This window comes from Eupeodes corollae, chromosome 3 (genome assembly GCF_945859685.1).
Source record: "Eupeodes corollae chromosome 3, idEupCoro1.1, whole genome shotgun sequence".
Lineage (NCBI taxonomy): Eukaryota > Metazoa > Arthropoda > Insecta > Diptera > Syrphidae > Eupeodes > Eupeodes corollae.
In genome coordinates, this window is record NC_079149.1 from 53,717,153 (window position 1) to 53,736,403 (window position 19,251).

A 19,251-nucleotide genomic window follows, 5' to 3' on the forward strand; every position below is an offset into this window, starting at 1 on the left:
GGAAGTGCGTGGAAATGGCTCGCTGGTAGCCCTGACCACGACGACTTTCAAATCCTAAAGTCCCAGTCATATAGATTATTAAAAAATAGTAATAAACAAGTTGTTATCAACCAAGCTTATACGAAAAGAATAAATAAATTAACTAACGTTACGAACGAAGTAATGAACCTACTAAGGTCAAACACTGTACTTAAAAATCAATACACATTAGATTTAAAATATAAACTTGATGTCATTAAAGAAGAATTAACTAACATAGAGTACGCACTTTTATGGGCGAAAAATGATGTTGTCAGTTCATTTATTCTTTCTAATTCAGAATTAAAAATTGTTAAAGAAAGATTTGAAGAAAGTAATATACCATTTATAAACTTAGAAGAAGCACTTAACTTTTCAGAAATAAAAATTGCATCAGATAAAAAAACCATATTATACATTATCAGTATACCTACAACTGAAAAATATATTTGTAAAAAACTTTTAATCAAGCCTGTCAAGTATAATAATAAAATAATTAAATTACAATATGAAAATGTACTCACTTGCGAAAGTGAAATGTATGGTATAAAAAAACATTGTAAAACATATAATGAACTAACAGTCTGCAATAGAGATGAGATTGTAAATCTTAGCGCAGAAAATTGTATTCGAAAACTTATATTGGGTAAGCCTTCAAGTTGCGAAGAAATCAACAATCAACACGTGCCAACAGTCGAAGAAATCCAGTTGGGAACCCTCTTTCTCAACCAATTCAACGGATCAATCACTACAGAAAATGAAGTGGTCAACATAACGGGAACCTTTATCATTCAATTCCATAATGCATCAATTACCATAAATGGCCAAGAATTTGTGTCAAAAGAAGTACCATCCGCTAAGCCGCTGCCTGCAATCCTACATTCCAAATCATCAACAAAGACCTATAAAGAGCTTTTAACGCTAGAGATGCTCAAAGAGCTGCATATCAATAACACCGTGCACATAGACGAAATCCAGGAGCAAGGAAAGATCCACATCATAGCAAATTGCACTGTTACATCGCTCATTGTTATACTGATCATGGGTCTTGTAATCGTGAAGTACACCATTAATGGACAAAAGGAAGCAAGACGTCAACAACCTGAACCACAGAGCAAAGCAGCTATCGATTCACCAAGGTTAAACCGAATCCCAGTACTTTTCGTGGAATCGACCGAGGACGCTCGAGCTTAAGAAGGGAGGAGTTAGCACTAAATACGCTGACACGTCATGTTCCCACAGTGTCTATAGGTTGCGGATACATGTGCCGTCAAATATGCTGACACATTTCCATACTACAGGTCAGTGCGGATGCAAGCGTCGAATTCTTGGGAACTGGAAGAGGTGAGCAACCGAATGACTGCAACATCGGCACTTGTTGGTATTACCCATAGGTTTCATTAATGTAAATTAGATTTAAGTTTGTGAGTTTCAATAAAGTGCTTGAACTGTGCGGTTGCACAGTAAAAAAATATATTTTTTTATTTCCCAGAGTAAAAAATAACTAACTTATATGTTAACATATGATAAGTCTTGTGATGATGTTTGCAAGTTTTTTTTTTTTTAAATTATGTTCCTTATGATTTTGATAATTTATTAAAATTAAAGCTCGTTTTGTTTTGGTACATGCCTGGATTGGAGACAAAATATACATCAGACAAAGAAAACGTTATCACAGTGGTTTGAAAAATAATTAGCAACAATGGAGACAAAAAACACTACCTAAATGTTGACCATATTAATTATTCCATACAAATGGAAGTACTAAGTTCAACATAACTTTTATAAATTTATAAATATCTGCAAACGTTTGTTGAAAGATTATTGATTCTAAAAATTCTTTCAGATGGATAGACCTTTATTTCGAGCACGCAAAATGGTTAACAAAAGAGGCTGGGCTTCGACCCACACTCAAAACTTCCCATCCCGTCTGTAGATTTATCTTGCTTAAAATGTTTGTAGGTTTTTGTGTTATGTTAAAAAAGGTGTCAGTTAAATGATTTAAAAAAAATTACTAACAATATTTTGCATATGATGAAATTAGTTTGATTTCAAAATTTATTTTAGTCGAAAACCAATTTTTACCAATTTTGACAAATCAGACCTAGCTTCGTATGGGATGTTAAAAAGTTGAAAATTTTGGTTAACCCATATATCTCACGAACCAATAACGCTAGCGAATTAAAATTTTATATTATATATGTATTGTGACGTGATACCAAATAAATATATTTTTATAATAAATTCAAAGAACGTTTTGTTTTATAAATAAGTGTTTATAAGTATTACGATCAAAAAAGTTTTTATGAGCAAAACAATTTTATGCAACGAAAAATAACATTTTTTACATTTAGTTAAAATTTGAGAAAATTGCAATTGGCAGTTTTTTTTACAAAAAATAAAAACCTTGAAAAAGCATTTCTAATTTGAAGTCATTTATTCACGAGATATCGAGAATCGAACATCAATTTTTACCAATTCCGCGTATTTTTGTTTGTAAATTTGTTTATAAGAACTGACTGTTGGATTTACATGAAAATTTGATTGACATTTTTGTAAGATGTAATTAGTTTAAGACGAATATCTTAAATTTTTGTCAAGTTATTTGAGCCGAAAATAAATTTTTACCAAATTTCGATAACACTTTTTAAAGGTTTTTCTTTTTTTTTTTAAATGGTACTAACTGTGGAAACTTTTTTCTTTGTTGCATACACTATTTTGGATATACAATTATTTTTGTTAACAAAATATTTGCGGTGAAAAATCCTTTGTTCAAGTTTTTTGATTTATAATTGGTTTTTTCTTCAAAATTATATTGGTTTGGCATAACGTATCATCACATTATATTTATATTATTAAAGTCGCTAGCGTTTTTGGTTCGTGAGATATTTTCGGTCAACCAAAATTTGGTTCTCTATTGTTATCTATATACCTAACAAAATTAATTTGAAGTTGATATCTTTACTGGTTCTTGAGATATGAAAGACACAAAAATGGAATCCCCAACGTACGAAAGTTTCTAAAATAGTTTAATTTTGATTGTAGGAATTGTCAACAATTTTACATTACAATACGATAACTTCCTATGGGATATCAATTCTCTTTATATCATAAGCTTGTTTTAAATTTAAAAATTTAAAAAAAGTTAGTAAAAAATCAATAGAAATTGACATAGACTTTATGTTTAGCGTGTGTAGTGTATAGTGAAATAGTAAATGAAACTTAGGACTTCATATCGGAATGAAAAATGGTACGCTAACATCTCACTTATACCTTACTTTGTGTATTCTCAACAGTGCGGTGTCTGCGACCAAGGGTCGCTTAAAGCACTATTTCACGATTATCTTCCTTTCTGTAGCTTGAATGGTGTTTAGTTTTACAAATTCACTACAAAAAATCGCTACGTGTCGTACTAGCAGATTTTATTCCTTTAGACTTTTTTTATTCTGAACGACGTGTAAGGATATGGCCATGTTTTACAATTAATTCAAGGCCTTAATAATAGAATTCGTTTAGATATGGAGGTCATACAATAGCAAATGTGTGAATTGGTCATGGATAATGGCATAAAAAGGCTATAATCGTTTTTGATATTGTTCTCCATTATTAATGGAAACAATCCTTGTTAAAAATTAATTAATATCAATAATTGATTGTTCTTTTTTTGCAAAAGAAATCCTCAAAAACACACATAAACACAATATATTTTGTCTTAAGTAACAATAAAGGATACACTGCTTCTTTTCACAATCAGCAATTCTATCAAAGATAATGCTATTTTCAAAACTGTTGTCAATAACAAATACCTAACCTTAATCCAGGTCTTTAGATTTCAACTGTTGTTTCCCCGAAGTTCTACTTTGAATTGAAAACCAAGTTGGTTTGACTTTTTCGTGCTTTTAATGTTTAAATTTGAACCTTAAGCAAATTGATAAGTGTAGACATTTTGTGCACCAAATTGCAGACACTAAAATGTAAACTATGAACAGAACATATCCGCCATAGTGTACAATATATACAATCTACTTTTTATATAGGAAATATTCAATATGTAATGTTGAAGTGCCAAGTTAAATGTTGAATTAAATTAAAATTATAATACAAGATGAATCCTAATATATTTGTGCTATTATTTAAAAACAGAAAGACAACTATAGTGTACACACATTATAAAATTAAAATAAGTTAATTTGGATTTTCAATGATACTTTTAATGAATATTCAAAAAATAAAGTGTATTGCTTTAATTTTCAAAACAACCTTTTTAATCGAAATTTTACATTTTCAAAGCTTCAAAAACTTTATTATGATTTATTTTAACTGCAAGTCCTATAAAAAAGTTGTATATATCAGCATTAACAAACAATAAGGAAAAGAACTCGTGTATCAAACGTTAACGCATCAAACTCAGTCTTTAAATAAATTATGTCTTTAACAAACATAATAACTCATAAAAAAATTTTTATTTTTGCCAAATCTCTTAGAGCATTCCATCAAACATCAATTTTCCCATAAGCTCCATTCTGTAGGGTCGTCTTGCCTTTCCATCAAGTAGGTACCTATACGTAACGTAATAACCCAGATCAAGAGTATACTAAACCTATACAATACAACCCAATATATAATCATCCCATAACACCATCATCCATCCCATCATCATCATCATCCTCATCATCACGCTCCATCACCAGTATAATAAGGTACTTAATTAGCCTCATAAACCTAGTCAATTGTTATACAATACCAGAGAATTAACAGACTTTGAAATAAATCATCAAGAAAAAAAATTAAGGTACTTTATACTTTATATGTATGTACGTAGAACTTGTGCATACGTTATGTACTATAAGCCAACAAGGTACCTACCTACATACTAGTTATGAAAGCTCACAAATCTTTTATTATTTCCTGTCAAACCTAATCTGCTCTTTGGTTATAGCCTTGCCTCTAAGCCCCCATCCCCAATTGCAACCTATCTATAAATAAGAAAATCCAATTAACCCTGACTACTGTGTGTATGCGACACCAATAAGAATGTACATCAATTAACCAACACTTGAACAACAATTTTACAACAACAACAAAAATAATGAATGTATAAAAAAAATTCCATTAGATGTATGTATTTGTATAGGTTAGGTACTTCTAATACAAAAAAACAACAACAACAATGAACGATAACAGAACATTAACATCAATTTCCATGAGTTATAAAAGAGGATAGCTTACCCGTAGTCATGGCGGCGTGATTTGTTCCATTCATCATATCAATTTGTCCACCATCAATGCCTCCACCTCCAGATCCGCCTGGTCCTCCTGCCCCTCCTCCGGCTCCAGCACCACCAAATTGGAGAAGATGATTGTTCGACTCACTTTTATTTAAATTCACTGACCTTTGATGGATGTTGTCGCAAAGGGGCGATGTGAGTATAAGATTTCTAATACCATTCGATCCAGGTGAGCTGTTGCTACCAGGAGGAGCACATCCATTGCCTCCACCGCCCCCATTATTGCTACTACCCTGGCTATTAATTTCCATTCTTTTGTTGAAGATGTGACCGGAGGAAGGCGAGTGAACGGATCCGAGTCCACCCGAGGCGGTCGTTGTTAGGCTGCCACTACTGTTTGTGGCCGAGGATGATGACAGTGACGTCGACGGTGACGTGGCCAGGGTATTGTCCAATGACAGCAGTGGCTTCAAAGGTTTGTTATTGTTGACGGGCTTATCGTTCGTGTCCAAGGATTTTGTTGTTTTCTGTAAAATCGGATTTGTGCACATATACGTCACAACGGGTAAAACACACAAAAACATTGACACAAACATGTATAATATAAATAAATAAATATGTATGTATATTGAGATAAAGGATATATGTATGTATGCAGCGCAGAGGCAAGAAGAGAAAGAGATAAGAGGTAGCTTCACAACAACAAAAATGATGACAACGACGACGATGGGGATGAAGATGAGAATGAAGATAATTTGTGTGCCAAGGCTTTATTATGAGTGTTTACAGGGTAGGTTAAAAATGTCTTTCTAATTTAAAAATTTCTATTCTTTTTCGAAACACTTACAAAACTTGAGGGAGATTAACTAAATTGGACTACAGCACTTAAATGAGGAGAAAAATAATTGAATTTTATTTCGAAAAAAACACTTGTTTAATTTCACCCAAAAGAACATCTCAAAATAATGGTTTTAACATATAAATTAATTCCAAAATTTTGTTTATATTGAGTGCGTACTAAAGGGGTTATGAATACCCTTATAATGACAGTACGTGCTATTAGAAAGGGAGGACATGATTAGAAAAGAGATACCAAAGCACAAAAGTTTTGAAAGTCTTCACATTCTAATGATAAAGGAGATATTGAGCCTGATAAAGTATTAAACATTCGTGCAGTGCAGCTAAAGAAAGAATCCCTATACTTTACAGCATATCCAAAATTGGGCTCAAGGTTGAACTGACGAGCATTCTTAGAAGTGCGGGTATTACAGTTGAATTATTTGATTGGACGAATGTAACTGGCTATTTCAATAGGTCATTGTTTGTAAAAAACATCGGCAAAAGAATGATAGGCATGAGATTTTACCGCGTTGTTAAAGAATAGCAAATGTCTCAACAATGGAACGAGCGTCTATCATTTTAAGAGCTCGAAAAGACTCAAGTTCATTATTGGGGCGCCAGCCCAAACTACTTGTATCATCGGAGAAAACTACTAGTGGTTTGTGATGCTCATACCTAGAAGTGAAAGCTGTTCAGTCTCCTTGATGCAATTGCCACATGGAAAGTAGCATAAGGGGAGGGAGACATTTTTGCAATAGTAGACAGTATTGAGTATTTGAAGCATTAAATTCATCAATTATCATATGATGTCGTTGGTAGTCAACATCCAACAAAAATTTAGGGTAATAAAGCTGAAGGTATACTGCCATCAGCGAAACAATTGAGTGGGTTAGAAGTTTCAGATAAAAGATCAATTACAAAAATAATTAAGAGTGTTGGAGACAAAACGGAACACTGGGCACACTAGCTTTGCTTATTTTGTGGATATCAGATTTGAACTCGTCCAATTCTACTTGAATTGAACGGTCGAAAACGTAATTTCTAACCCAACAAATCAATAACAAATGCACGCATTTTCGATAAGATTGCTTAATGCTCAAATCTATGCCTTTGATCTATCAAGTGTCATAATCTTACTTTCTAGAGAAAGATGTAAAGATTTGTTCCATTATTCGGTGAGATAAACAATGAGATTCCAAGTGGACCTATATAGGGCTTGGGTCTGTGAGTATGGAGCTGTTAGCCCAAAAAAAATCTCCCTAAATTTTACTTTTTGATTCTCATATAAATTATTAATAAAGAATAGGATCTGTTAAAATTATCAAAATACTTTAAATTAGGAAGTCGCCTTTGACCCACCCTGTATTTGTATATGGATGTGCGACAGTATTTTTTTAGTATGACAAAATCGGACACACTGGACAAAAACACTCTCGAATATCACCAAGGTCTCTGTGCAATTTTAGCGAAGGTGGCAGGCGGCCAATCTCTCATCAAGGCTGCCATACTCCTTTGCCATATTACCCAGTTTCCGTTGCCCGTTTGCCGCACACAAAATTCATTCTTCAGGCGAGATTTATCGTTGCGAAAATTGTGCACAACTTTGCGAGGTCCTGTGTCCTTTGTCCTGCATGACTGTGTGTAATTTTCGTATGTGTGTTTGTGTGAAGCATGTCCTGCATGAGTCGATGATGATGACAACAATAAATTACCATCATGTTCCCTCGATACGTTACGTAGGGACGTACATTATATAGGAACATGCATATACCTTTATATTTGCATAGAGTACATATCTGAAGGGAAACATATACTTACTGTGTCTGTAAATTTATTTAATGAAGCATTTATTCGGTCCGGATTCCTTGGTGGGGGCTCTGGTGGCTCTGAAGCAGCCATTGTTGGTCCTGTTGTTCCGTTGATTTGCATCCTATCTCCCAAAAGCCGTTGTCGGCGGAGACGGCGGTAACTTCTTCGTCGTCGTTGTCGTTCGTTGACGTTTTGGGTAAAATTTTCTAATTTTAACTTCGTATAACTGTGGCAATGACGAAACAAAAACAAAGTCAAATTCAGTTGGTGAGCTTCAGCCTTAGTTATTTAGTGCGGCAGCAGCACATTTCAAATGTTATGCAACACATGGAATGTTATGCGGAGATTTGTTAATTAGTCAATCTTGTTAATGTTGTTGTTGTTGATGTTCTGTTATTGTTGTGGTTTCTGATTTATCTTTGAATTGTTGTAGAACTGATTTCGTCATCTGAAAGAGAGGACATTTTTCAATTTGATTAGTTGATTTGTTTTTGTTTTTTTTTTATGGGGATGATTATTTAAAGTAATATTCACTATTTCATATTTGATTAGGTAATCATACAAATAGTTAAAAAAGATATTTACTGGTTTTTATGTTATATACACATCATATATGTTAATTCAAATACGTTTCACATTTAGCTGAAAGCTTATATGAAAACCAAAGTAAATGAATATTGAAAGGAAACACAGATTTGTGTAAATCATTACCTATTAGTTTATTAAAGGTACATTTGGATCACTTCTAGCAGTAATATTTTTGACTGAGTATGTATTACGGTGATAAACAGGAATAACACAGCATCACTAACAATTTCAGTCGCTTCAAAATTTTTCACAAATTAACAAATTGTTTGCTTGTCGGTCGATTATGATGTCAATAATTATTACTATTGCTTCACCACTTACATGTGTAGTAATTTTAAATAATAATAACATCTGATAACGGGTGACAAATGCCATTTCTACCAACTGGAAATCACAAAATGACCGTATGTTTAATATCTTTAGATAGTCAATTTATATTTATACCTTTTCCAAAAATTATAAAAAATTAAACAAAATATTGAAATTTAATTTATTTGATGGTTTATTTATAAAATTCGAAATTAAAAAATGAAATTAAAAATTTACTCCAAGACTTATTTTTTAAGACAATACAAATATTAAATTCAAGGTGCGCTCAAAACTTCATATAGACTCAAGTAAAGACTCATTACTAAGCTAAGTAGGATCCTAACGGCCAATTTATTGACGGTGATCTAAAATAAATTTAAAACTCAATATAGTAATTATCGGCTTATCTATGGAAGTTAATTTTAAAAATATTTAGGACTCAAGAATTTCTTCACATATAATCATATCTGTAGAACTCGGTTTAAAATCAGTTTTAAGTTCCAGGAAATTTATTTGATATTATTGTAGCACCCTAAAGATAGTTCTGACTACAAATTCTGACATCATTAGAGCAAACATACAGGATTATCCATTTTCCAGTTTCTAAAGTAAACGTGGATAAAACACATAGAATATTGTTTTAATGATATTTCTTTTTTATTACAAGGTCTCAACGTTGACAAAATGTGTGAAACACTACATCATTTAAATGACCACCACGTGGATTGTTGCAAGCATCAATTCTATTGAGGGAATTTTCGACCACTTTTTGACACATATTGGGCAGTATCTCAGCCATAACTTATAACTTATCTAAATAAATACGGTCTTTTGCGAAGACCCATAGTCAAAAGTCAAGTGGTGCCAAATCGCATGATCTTGGTGTCCAGTTGATATCGCCACAACGAGAAATCACGCGGCCAGGAAATGTCTAGTATAAAGTCATGTCACTCGATTTGTGTGGCATGTTTAGCCATCTTATTAAAACAACATATTCTCTAAGTCGTGTTCTTCAATAGCAGGAAAAAAAGTCGGTTATCGTAGTTCTTGGTGAAGTAAGGTTCAATCACATCCCCAGACCAAAGAGCGCACCAAACAGTGAAATTTTGTTCGAAAATTCGCCGTCCACCGCCTGTTGTTCAAGCACAAATTCGACCTATCTGCGACGTTGTGAATGGCTTCAGTTCTTGTGTTAGCTGAACGTTATATATAAGAATGTAGGTGTAGATAAATACGCCAAAATGTGCCGTAAGAAAGTTCTTATTTTTGAGGACGACGCTTAAGCTCTTATCATCAATCTAGTCTCTTTAAATGTCTTCACAATTTTGAAGAATCACCATTTTTGTAGCAGGTTTTAACAATTTGTATGAGTTGTGCGATAGTTTACAAATCCATTTTCGAAAATGTTAGACTTTCAACTGATATCAAAAAATTGGTTTAACAACTTAGTTTGACAGATGGCGAATTCCAGACCTATACTTTAAAACCGCAAAATGGATAACCCAATACAAAATCCATGTTTTTTTTGTTGCTCTTTGGGGTGATTTTTGAGTTTTTTTTACAATCTTAGAGTTAGTCCACGTCTACAGTAGACGTGGACAAAATTTCATTAGAGTCTTTTGAGAAATTTTTGAGTTACCCTGGTCTCCAATTTGAAATAGACGTTCTGAAAAAAACTCCTGTAAAATTTTGATAAATAAAATCTGTTTTATGTACTTTACTATATCATGATCGTTTATCAAGAATTAAAAAACAAAATATTTTTTGGATATCTGCTGAATTTGATCTATTGTACAATAGATCAGAAGAATGTTAATTCGAAACACAAGTAACGATAATCGAGCGCTCAATTACAAACTTCAATTGTGCTCAAACGAAGAGTTGAGGTAGATCAATTAAATTATTATTTAATAGATAAATAATGATAATTTTATTTTGAAAACTAACAAAAATATTAATGAAACGTTAATTTAATAACTAGTGACAAAAAAAAAATAGAAAAATGTATCTACCCCCCCCCCAACCCCAAAATTATTATTTTGTTTCTATTGTTCTCCACCATTAATATCAATAACCAAATAAAACTACGTATACGATTAGTGTACCGTTTTTGTGGTGAATGACGTTTCTAGGGAAAATTTAAACACATACTCGTAAGAACATCAGAATAAGATAACCTTTCAAAATAAAAATTAACAGAAAATTGAAATTTATAATAAATACTCAGAAATGATGTCATTATGTTATAAACAGGCATAGGAATGTTATAATCACAACACCTGCAATTAAAATCAAGGAATTTTCCTCTAAAGAATTAAATAATGATGTTCTACACCAAATTCAAATCAAATTTATTTATCCTCTTAGGGAATATCTAAAACATATGCAAAAGTATAGATTGGAGATAATAACAATAACATTAGATCTTTTTCAGTATTTGATTTGTATATTTTAAACAAAATCAATATTTTCCCTTGACATAAGAGGAAATTAAAAAGAAACATTTGTAGTGGAAGTGTATGACAACTTAAATGACAGTCATTACTTAAATATTTACATATAGGAATAAAGGTAACCTATAAGGTTCATCTATCTCATGTGACTCATTTATCAAAAAATACCACACAAATGGTTAGTTCAATAATGACAATACATTAGTAAAATCTGATGCAAAAAATACACACATACACATATACACATAATGTATGTACATAATTTTGAAACTCAACATTTTCGAAAACTATTTATATTATGTAAGCCTCAATCATTAACCTCTGTATAAAGTATAACATACCATCAGGGGGGTATTATAACATAATATTCTAAAAGACATAAGTCGCAACCTGAAAATGCTTTTATCATTCATCTGGGAGTTTCACCTGCAAAAACCGCACTACACCACACCATACCATACCACAAACCTTCGTTTAAAATAGAAACACTTCGAAAACCACAAATATTTACATTAGACTGATTCAAAACAAAAATTTAAATGTCTTCGAGTTTCAATGCAAATAGCTATTTTAGTTTAATATTGATACCAGGATTGTAAAAGAATGCAATTATTATAAAAAATGTATTTAATCCAACTAAAAGATGGCATTCAATGTTTTCACTTAAAGATTGGGACTTTAAATTTTGCAATCACCAATCGTTGGACCATAAGAAGGCTGCAATCATTTTTCTCCAATCATTTGACTTTAATCATTTACAATCATTTGAGAATTTCACACAAAATATTCTAGAGTAGCCCATACAGCATTCGAAACTGCAGACAGCTATCTAGGGACCGAGCTTACTGGGAGACGCATGTTGGTTCAGGCCCAGGTCGCCCGGACTGTAGCGCCATCTTAAGTAAGTAAGTAAGCCCATGCACCTCGCACACTAATTTGTGGTATATTAAAATAAAACTTGTGTCAAAATTGTGGACGAAGATCATTTAACTTAAACATGGCTTCACCTCATATGCTATCTAATAACAAAAAACTAGAATTCAACTTGAGTAGGTGTTATTTTGAAAATATTTTTAACTTATTATGTACGATCAATTTTGTAACTTAATTAAGGACGATATTTGTAATTATTTACTTAACTCTTTTTGAGTGTTTCTACAAAACGATTCCATTTAAAAAGACTCGAAATAACTTGAGTGTTCCAGCATGGTTTGATTCTCACGTTAAAAACTTAAAAAACAAAAGGAACAAAGCTTGGATAAAGTACAATCAAACAAGAACTGATAATGATTATAGGACGTTCTTTAATAAAACAACTTTTCACTGACTACTTTACATCCTATATGATGACTACAATTGGAAAATTGAATTAAACCTTAAAACTAATCCTGAAACATTTTTGCAAACTCTGGTCCCCACGGTGTACCATCATCCATTTTAAAGAAATGTGCTGCGTATTAAGCACACCCGTTATATGTTCTTTTCAACACGTCCTTAAGTAACTTGTTGCTTCCTTTTATCTGAAAGAGGTCATTCATTATACCAGTACACAAAAAAGGCCCTAAAAACGAAATAATGAACTACCGACCTATTGCTAAACTATCTTTGATACATAAACTATTTGAGTCAATCATATTTAGCGTCCTTTCTTTTCTCTGTAGTTCAATTATCTGCGATAACCAGCATGGTTTTGTTAAAAAGCGTTCAACTGTTACTAATCTGTTTCACATTACGTCGTTTTGTTTAGATGTTTTTGAAAAACGTGAACAAGTAGATTGTATCTTTACTGATTTCAGCAAGGCCCTCGATGAATTGTGTCATAAAACATTACTTTTAAAACTATCACAGCAAGGTTTTAACGACAGTTTCTTAAACTGGATCTCTTTATTTGCAAGATAGACGTTATAGTGTTAAATTTACTAATGAGTGTTCAAGTTCATTTGTTGTGAATTCTGGTGTCCCCCAGGGTAGGCACCTTGGTCCTATTCTATTTGTTTTATTTATAAAGGACTTGGTTTCGATCATACAAAATTCGTCTCCTAATATATGCAGATGACATTAAAATTTTTAAGAAAAATAACTCTACATCTGACTGTCTTCTCTTGCAAGAAGACTTAATATTATTCAGGGAATGGTGCAATAAAAATCGTCTTGTTTAAAATGTTGACAAATGTAAAACCATGAGTCTTACTGGCAAAAAAGTTCCAATCGTTTTAAGTTACATTTTTTATTCTTGTCCTTTAAGTAGAGTATATGTATTTTCTGACTTGGATGTTGTCTTAAATCTTAAACTAACATTTAATGAGCAAATTTACTTCATAGTTAAAAAAGAAAATAGTGTTCTGGGTTTTAGTAAGAGATTTGGCCGGCCGTGATCCATATGTTTTAAAATTAATTTTTGTTTCATTTGTGAGACCAGTCTTAGAATATATTTGTATAGTATGGTCACCTTACTACGCCACGCGGTACACGTTACACGACACAAAGCCATTCAGAAAAGATTTTTGCGTGTTTGTCAACGATCCCTTCCATGGTTTCTTGATTTTCAAACATTACCGCCTTATGCACAAAGACTTTAGTTTTAGTCGTTCAAGTGTAAGACTCCCGAAACCATTGAACACTAATTTTAGCAGATCAAACTATGGTGTACATAGTCCCTTTAATCAATTAATTGAAATCTATAAAATTGCAAATTAATACGAGTATTTTTCAACAGTCTAGTTTAAGTTTTTAGATTTTAAGTATATATTAAGAATTGTTAACGTTAGTATTTAACGAAGTATAAATTAATAAGAAAAGTTGTGAAGAAAAATCTTTCAGAACATTTTGAAAACGGTCAACTAGGGTATTTCACTATAGAGAATGTTCTACAAAGAGCACTGGACCTAAAAAAAAAGCGAACACCTTTAAAAATGGGATACCACGTAAAAAAGGAGAACCCCATTCTTTAATTTAATACATTGTCTACGTCTAAAACAATGTAAATGCTCCATTGTGTTTACTGTTGGTAAATGTACCTAATGGACCAATTTCTTTCCAATTTTTACAATTAGTTAATGGCAAAGTGTTCAGTAAATATCAAGATGCATTTCACAAGTTGCAACTCTTAGAAGAAGCCAACTATTGGGATCGTATGCGTGCTGAAACTGCTATAACTTCATCCTAGAAATATTCGCCAAATATTTGTCATTATTTGAAATCATGACTGCCTTGATAATCTTGCAATTTTGGCAGAGAACAATTTTGATTTCTATTTGCTTAACTACCAGACGTAACAATTATAAAAATGAGGTAATAAATTTCCCAATTAAATTCTTTAATTTCTTTATACATATTAAATTTGATAACCGATTTTCGTACTGCGTAATTTGAACCCTTCTAAACTATGAAACGGTACAAGTTTGGCGTTGGTGATTAAAAGGAAATGTTCTTGAATCAACTATTTTGACAGAAAAGCTGAAAGAAGAAATCGTTTCGTTACCAAGTTCGCCGATGACATTATCAGATTCTCCAAAAGACAACAGTTTACCATTCTTTCCATATTCTTCCAATTTTCAACTACACGTGGCGTTTTAACTAGTAAAAGAACCATAATGTTTAACTGTATATTTACAAAAGACCTATTGACCAAAAATATTGTACACCAATAAGAGCTTCATTAAACAAGAACTGTATTTTATTAAAATTAAAGACAATTATAATTAATTTATTAAATAAATGGTTGTTATATAAGTTAAATTTTATCTTTTAAATCCTTAATAAATCATTCTGCCACCGCAACGCGTGGGCGGGTCTGCTAGTTTTGGTATTATAAACTGTGGAGTTAGCCTTGAATTTAAATTAAACTCTAAAAACATTAATTAGAAACTATATCAAGATCAGTTTTTCAAAACCATTAACAGTTCTTTAAAAAATGACAACACCCATGATTAAAATATAAATCGTTCTTTCGACCTCTGGTATGACAGTCCTTCGGTACTACCAAGGTCTATAGTTGCATTGAAAATCGAAGATATTTTAGTTATTTCTTTGAGTCAGTCTAATGTTCATGTGCACACGCACCCACACCCTAACACATGTATAACTCTTTCTCTCTTGTGTATGTGTGTTTGTGTATTTATATAAATTCACCAATTAATTCTAAATGACTATGAATTTCACCAAAATAGTCCTTAATATTCATTCAATGATGATATATGGTTTTGGGGAAAATGCGAAGAACCTTCTGTTGCCACTGCCGTATAGTCTTCGTCTTTACTCTACATCAACCACACGCCCTCGACCAATCGGGAATAGAAAAAAAAAGGTCAGAATATCCATTTTATACTTAACCCAAATACAAATTATGAAATATTTTCGTTTAAAATAAACTGCGAGTATGCTGAGGAAGAAGAAGAAGAAATACTAAAATATAAAAGGATATGTGACAGCTTTTGGGTAAACATAACAAGCGGGTACACACTTAACAGTACATGGGTTGATAATAACTCAACAAATCGATTTGCATTTAAATTAATTGACACAGTTCTCGTTCCCGACGACCACGACGCACGACGAAGCATAAACCCAAAACCGAATCTGCGAATCTGGAGCTGAAGCCTCCATTCATATCCACTCCAAACCAGATTGACTCATAATTCATAGATTATCTTTCATGTCACACATATGTGTCATCATCACTGCCAATAATATGTACAAGTACAAGCGATAAGATATAGTCACCGTTATGTGACTTTTTAAGGATACGGATATATCAATATGCAGTCAATCCCAATCCCACGCATCGATTGTGCGCGATATATCGGAAATTAATTCGTTATGGTTCTTGCAGCGTTGCGTTGTTTTAAAATTGATATCATCTGCTACTGCAGCAGGAGGCGGCATGTTAGGTTATTGTTTTGAGCTGCCTTTGCCTTACGTCTGATGTCAGGCTTTTATAATCACTAGGTGACCCAAATTTATTTACAATATATGAACCTACCCAGCGCTAGCAGTCAGTTACCAGTTCAGTTGGTCAAGTGGTGATGAACAGAACAAAACAGGGGAATATGTACCCCCCCCCCAACTTTTTGTGACGCAGAATTTGACAAAAGGGCTTTACATTGCACGTCAGTCAGAGAGGGAGGAAATGGGAAAAAGTATTTGAATTGAAAAGCAATATAACACACATAAGAGTACATCATACCACCACTTTGAGTATTGGGGAAATTGAAAATCAGGTTGTTTTGAGTACCTTTGACTGGCTTTTTGGTATTTCTGCAGACAAACATATAGAAAAATAGTTAATTAAAGTTTTATTTTCAGAGCTATCTGAATTTCGTTAATAGATCTTTTATGTAGATATATATGATAATAAAATACACGACTGAGCCTTAAGTTAATATACTACTACATACATTTTGGAAAACATTTGAGTATTGAATTTTCGCAATAAAGTATTTCCAGTTTTGAAAATATTGAAACGTTATTTTTTTGAATTTTCAATGTGATATAAAATGTTTTGCATGGCAGTCAGTTAAATCAGACTCAATTCCAATTCTGGGGGCTTCAAAATAATTATCTATAGTCGATTTACAATATACAACTAGATTTCTACACTGAAAAAATAACCGTCATTATATTGATAAATTGTGTTCCTCAATGATGGATGCAAAAACAATTGTTGCGAGGAAAGAGGATGCGTAAGAAGGTTGGAAAAGGAGATCGACCAGAAAAGTAGTGGTCAGGAAATTAGAAAGGAAGAGGTCAGAAGATAGGATAGGAATGTTAAGTTCCACAGCCTGCTTGTTATACGCGGCAGTTAGATCCCTGAAATAGAGAGCGGGGAATTTGGTCTACAAAACGCAACTTTAACGGCAAACAAAAATAACATATATCGGGTTTTTCAACGAGAGCGTTACAAAAGTCTTTTTTAATAAAACAAAAACGGTTTTGGCTATATCAATGAAATTCTTTATTCCTGTGAAAGTACATTTGCATGTCCACTATTTTTATCAAATGTTCGTCAATTTTTAAGCAAAAATCGGCCGATACTGCTGCAATTCCACGTTCGATATTCGTACGCAGTTCATCAATCGTCGCTGGCTTGTTGGCAAAGACCATAGACTTTATGTAGCCCCACATGAAAGAGTCTAACGGCGTCGAATCGCACAACCGAGGCGGCCAAGTGACTGGACCATTTCGTGAAATATCACGTTCTCCAAACTTGGTTTCCAATAAATCGATTGTGGCATTCGCTATGTGGCTTGTAGCGCCTCGCTTTTCAGTTATAACCACATGTCCTCCACATAATATGGAAAATCCAATTTGGGCCAAAAATATAACGGGCTGGTCTTGATCATGACGGAAGAAGTACAGCCCAATGACGCCGACGGCCCATAAACCAAAAACATTGGACTGTCATGAAAGAGATCTTGGGTTCGATCCCTACCTGTCCCATCTAAAGTTTTTTTTTTCACTGGTACAGCCTTTTGCGAGGGATTGACAAATTCTCCAAGAGTAATTCTTCCCATCTTCACATTTAGTTCATCATACAGACGACGGATTTCGTTACATTTATAGAATTTGAGAGCAGTCCTTTCATCACAAAAGCTTTATCACATTGAGGAATTTATTTTAATATTTATTATACTGATGAAAGCAATTAGTGATTGTTTGTAAGTGAGTTTTTAACAATAAGTTCATCATATTGATGATAAAATTGTGTATATTGATGAACGTGATCATCAATATGATGAATTTAGTCATAACATTGATTAAAGAGAATTTCAATTTTAATAAAATCTTATTAACATTCAGAAAGCGCAGAGAGTTTAGATCTCTAAATATGAACCGAAGTAATTTTGGAAGAAGAAGAAAATCTTGTCCTTACTCATCTGTTCTCAAGCTCATTGATGTTTCAGGTCATGATCTACGGGTTATAACTCAACTTTTTCGGACTTTTTGCAAAGTAATACTTAAAACTGTGATACTATATAAACTATGGTACTTAACACTCTGATAAATCTGAACTATTGAAATCTTTTAGGTACTTGACTGAAATAAACTTTAATGTATCATTAACATTAATTTGTGAATCATTATTTTATATTAAATCTATGATCCGTTCCAAATCAGCACTGTTTTACTAAAGGACGTTTACCGTTCTACCGCCACTTCTCTAATGAAACTATCTGAGAACTGTATAGATTCACTTAAAGCAAAAAAAAACAATTAAACTTCGTTTTTACTGACTTCAGTAAGGCATTTAACAAACTCTCAAATCGAGAATTGCTTGTTAAATAAAGGAATATCGGTTTAAGGTAACTCGGATAATCGGATAAGTCAAAGAGTCTCGAAGGCTTTGTTCGCAGAGTGCAACGCACTATAAATGCGTTATTTTATTAAAGCTTATTTTGAATGAATATTGGAACGCTAAAAACAATCAAGGATCGAGTCACACATAGTTGCTCTATTGTGTTTAATATTTTTCTTCTGTAATGTCGTTTCCTATTTGCGAGAATTAAGGTATAACTACAATGGCCTCGTTTTGCAAAAAGTGGGAAATTTACAAAAGTATTTTTGGTTCTTTGTAGCACCATCTCAATTTGAAAAAAAAAACTACACAAATTATTTTTGACATCAAAAAATAAGCTTTCTCCATCATTACATACTTTTAATTTTGGGATAGAAGAACTGTCACAAAAGGAGTTTGACAATTTTCACTTTTTGACTTTTGGCTCATACCTTTAGAGTCTAGTAAAATGTGTGAATCTAACAGCTAAAAGAGGTGGTGAATTGAGAAAAAGTGGATAAATCTTAGATTTCATTATCTATGAGATTCAAAACTTTGAATCTCGATTTTTATCAAACATAGGTTATCACACATAGGTACAAACGCATGCACTTTTAAACACACTTCTCTGTTTGAAATTCGTCTGATTATTTGTTATCGTTTTATATAAAAAATATAAAAGCAATTAGAAGACGACATAAATATTAAATAAATTATGTTAAATATTTTTAAG

At 32.5% G+C, this 19,251-nt stretch overlaps 1 protein-coding gene across 4 annotated transcripts in view; it reads right to left on the reverse strand.

Annotated features, from left to right (window-relative positions):
• The window catches only part of LOC129952103 (kazrin), a 239,541-nt gene that overhangs the window by 35,969 nt on the left and 184,321 nt on the right, over positions 1 to 19,251 (reverse strand). For all 4 annotated transcript variants that reach the window (XM_056064536.1, XM_056064535.1, XM_056064538.1 and 1 more), the window contains exons 3-4: positions 7,905 to 8,343; positions 5,248 to 5,773 (exon numbers count right to left, since the gene is read on the reverse strand). In XM_056064536.1, the coding sequence (XP_055920511.1) occupies positions 5,248 to 5,773; positions 7,905 to 8,015 (637 nt within the window). In that variant the 5' untranslated portion in view covers positions 8,016 to 8,343. The remainder of the gene's footprint in view (positions 1 to 5,247; positions 5,774 to 7,904; positions 8,344 to 19,251) is intronic.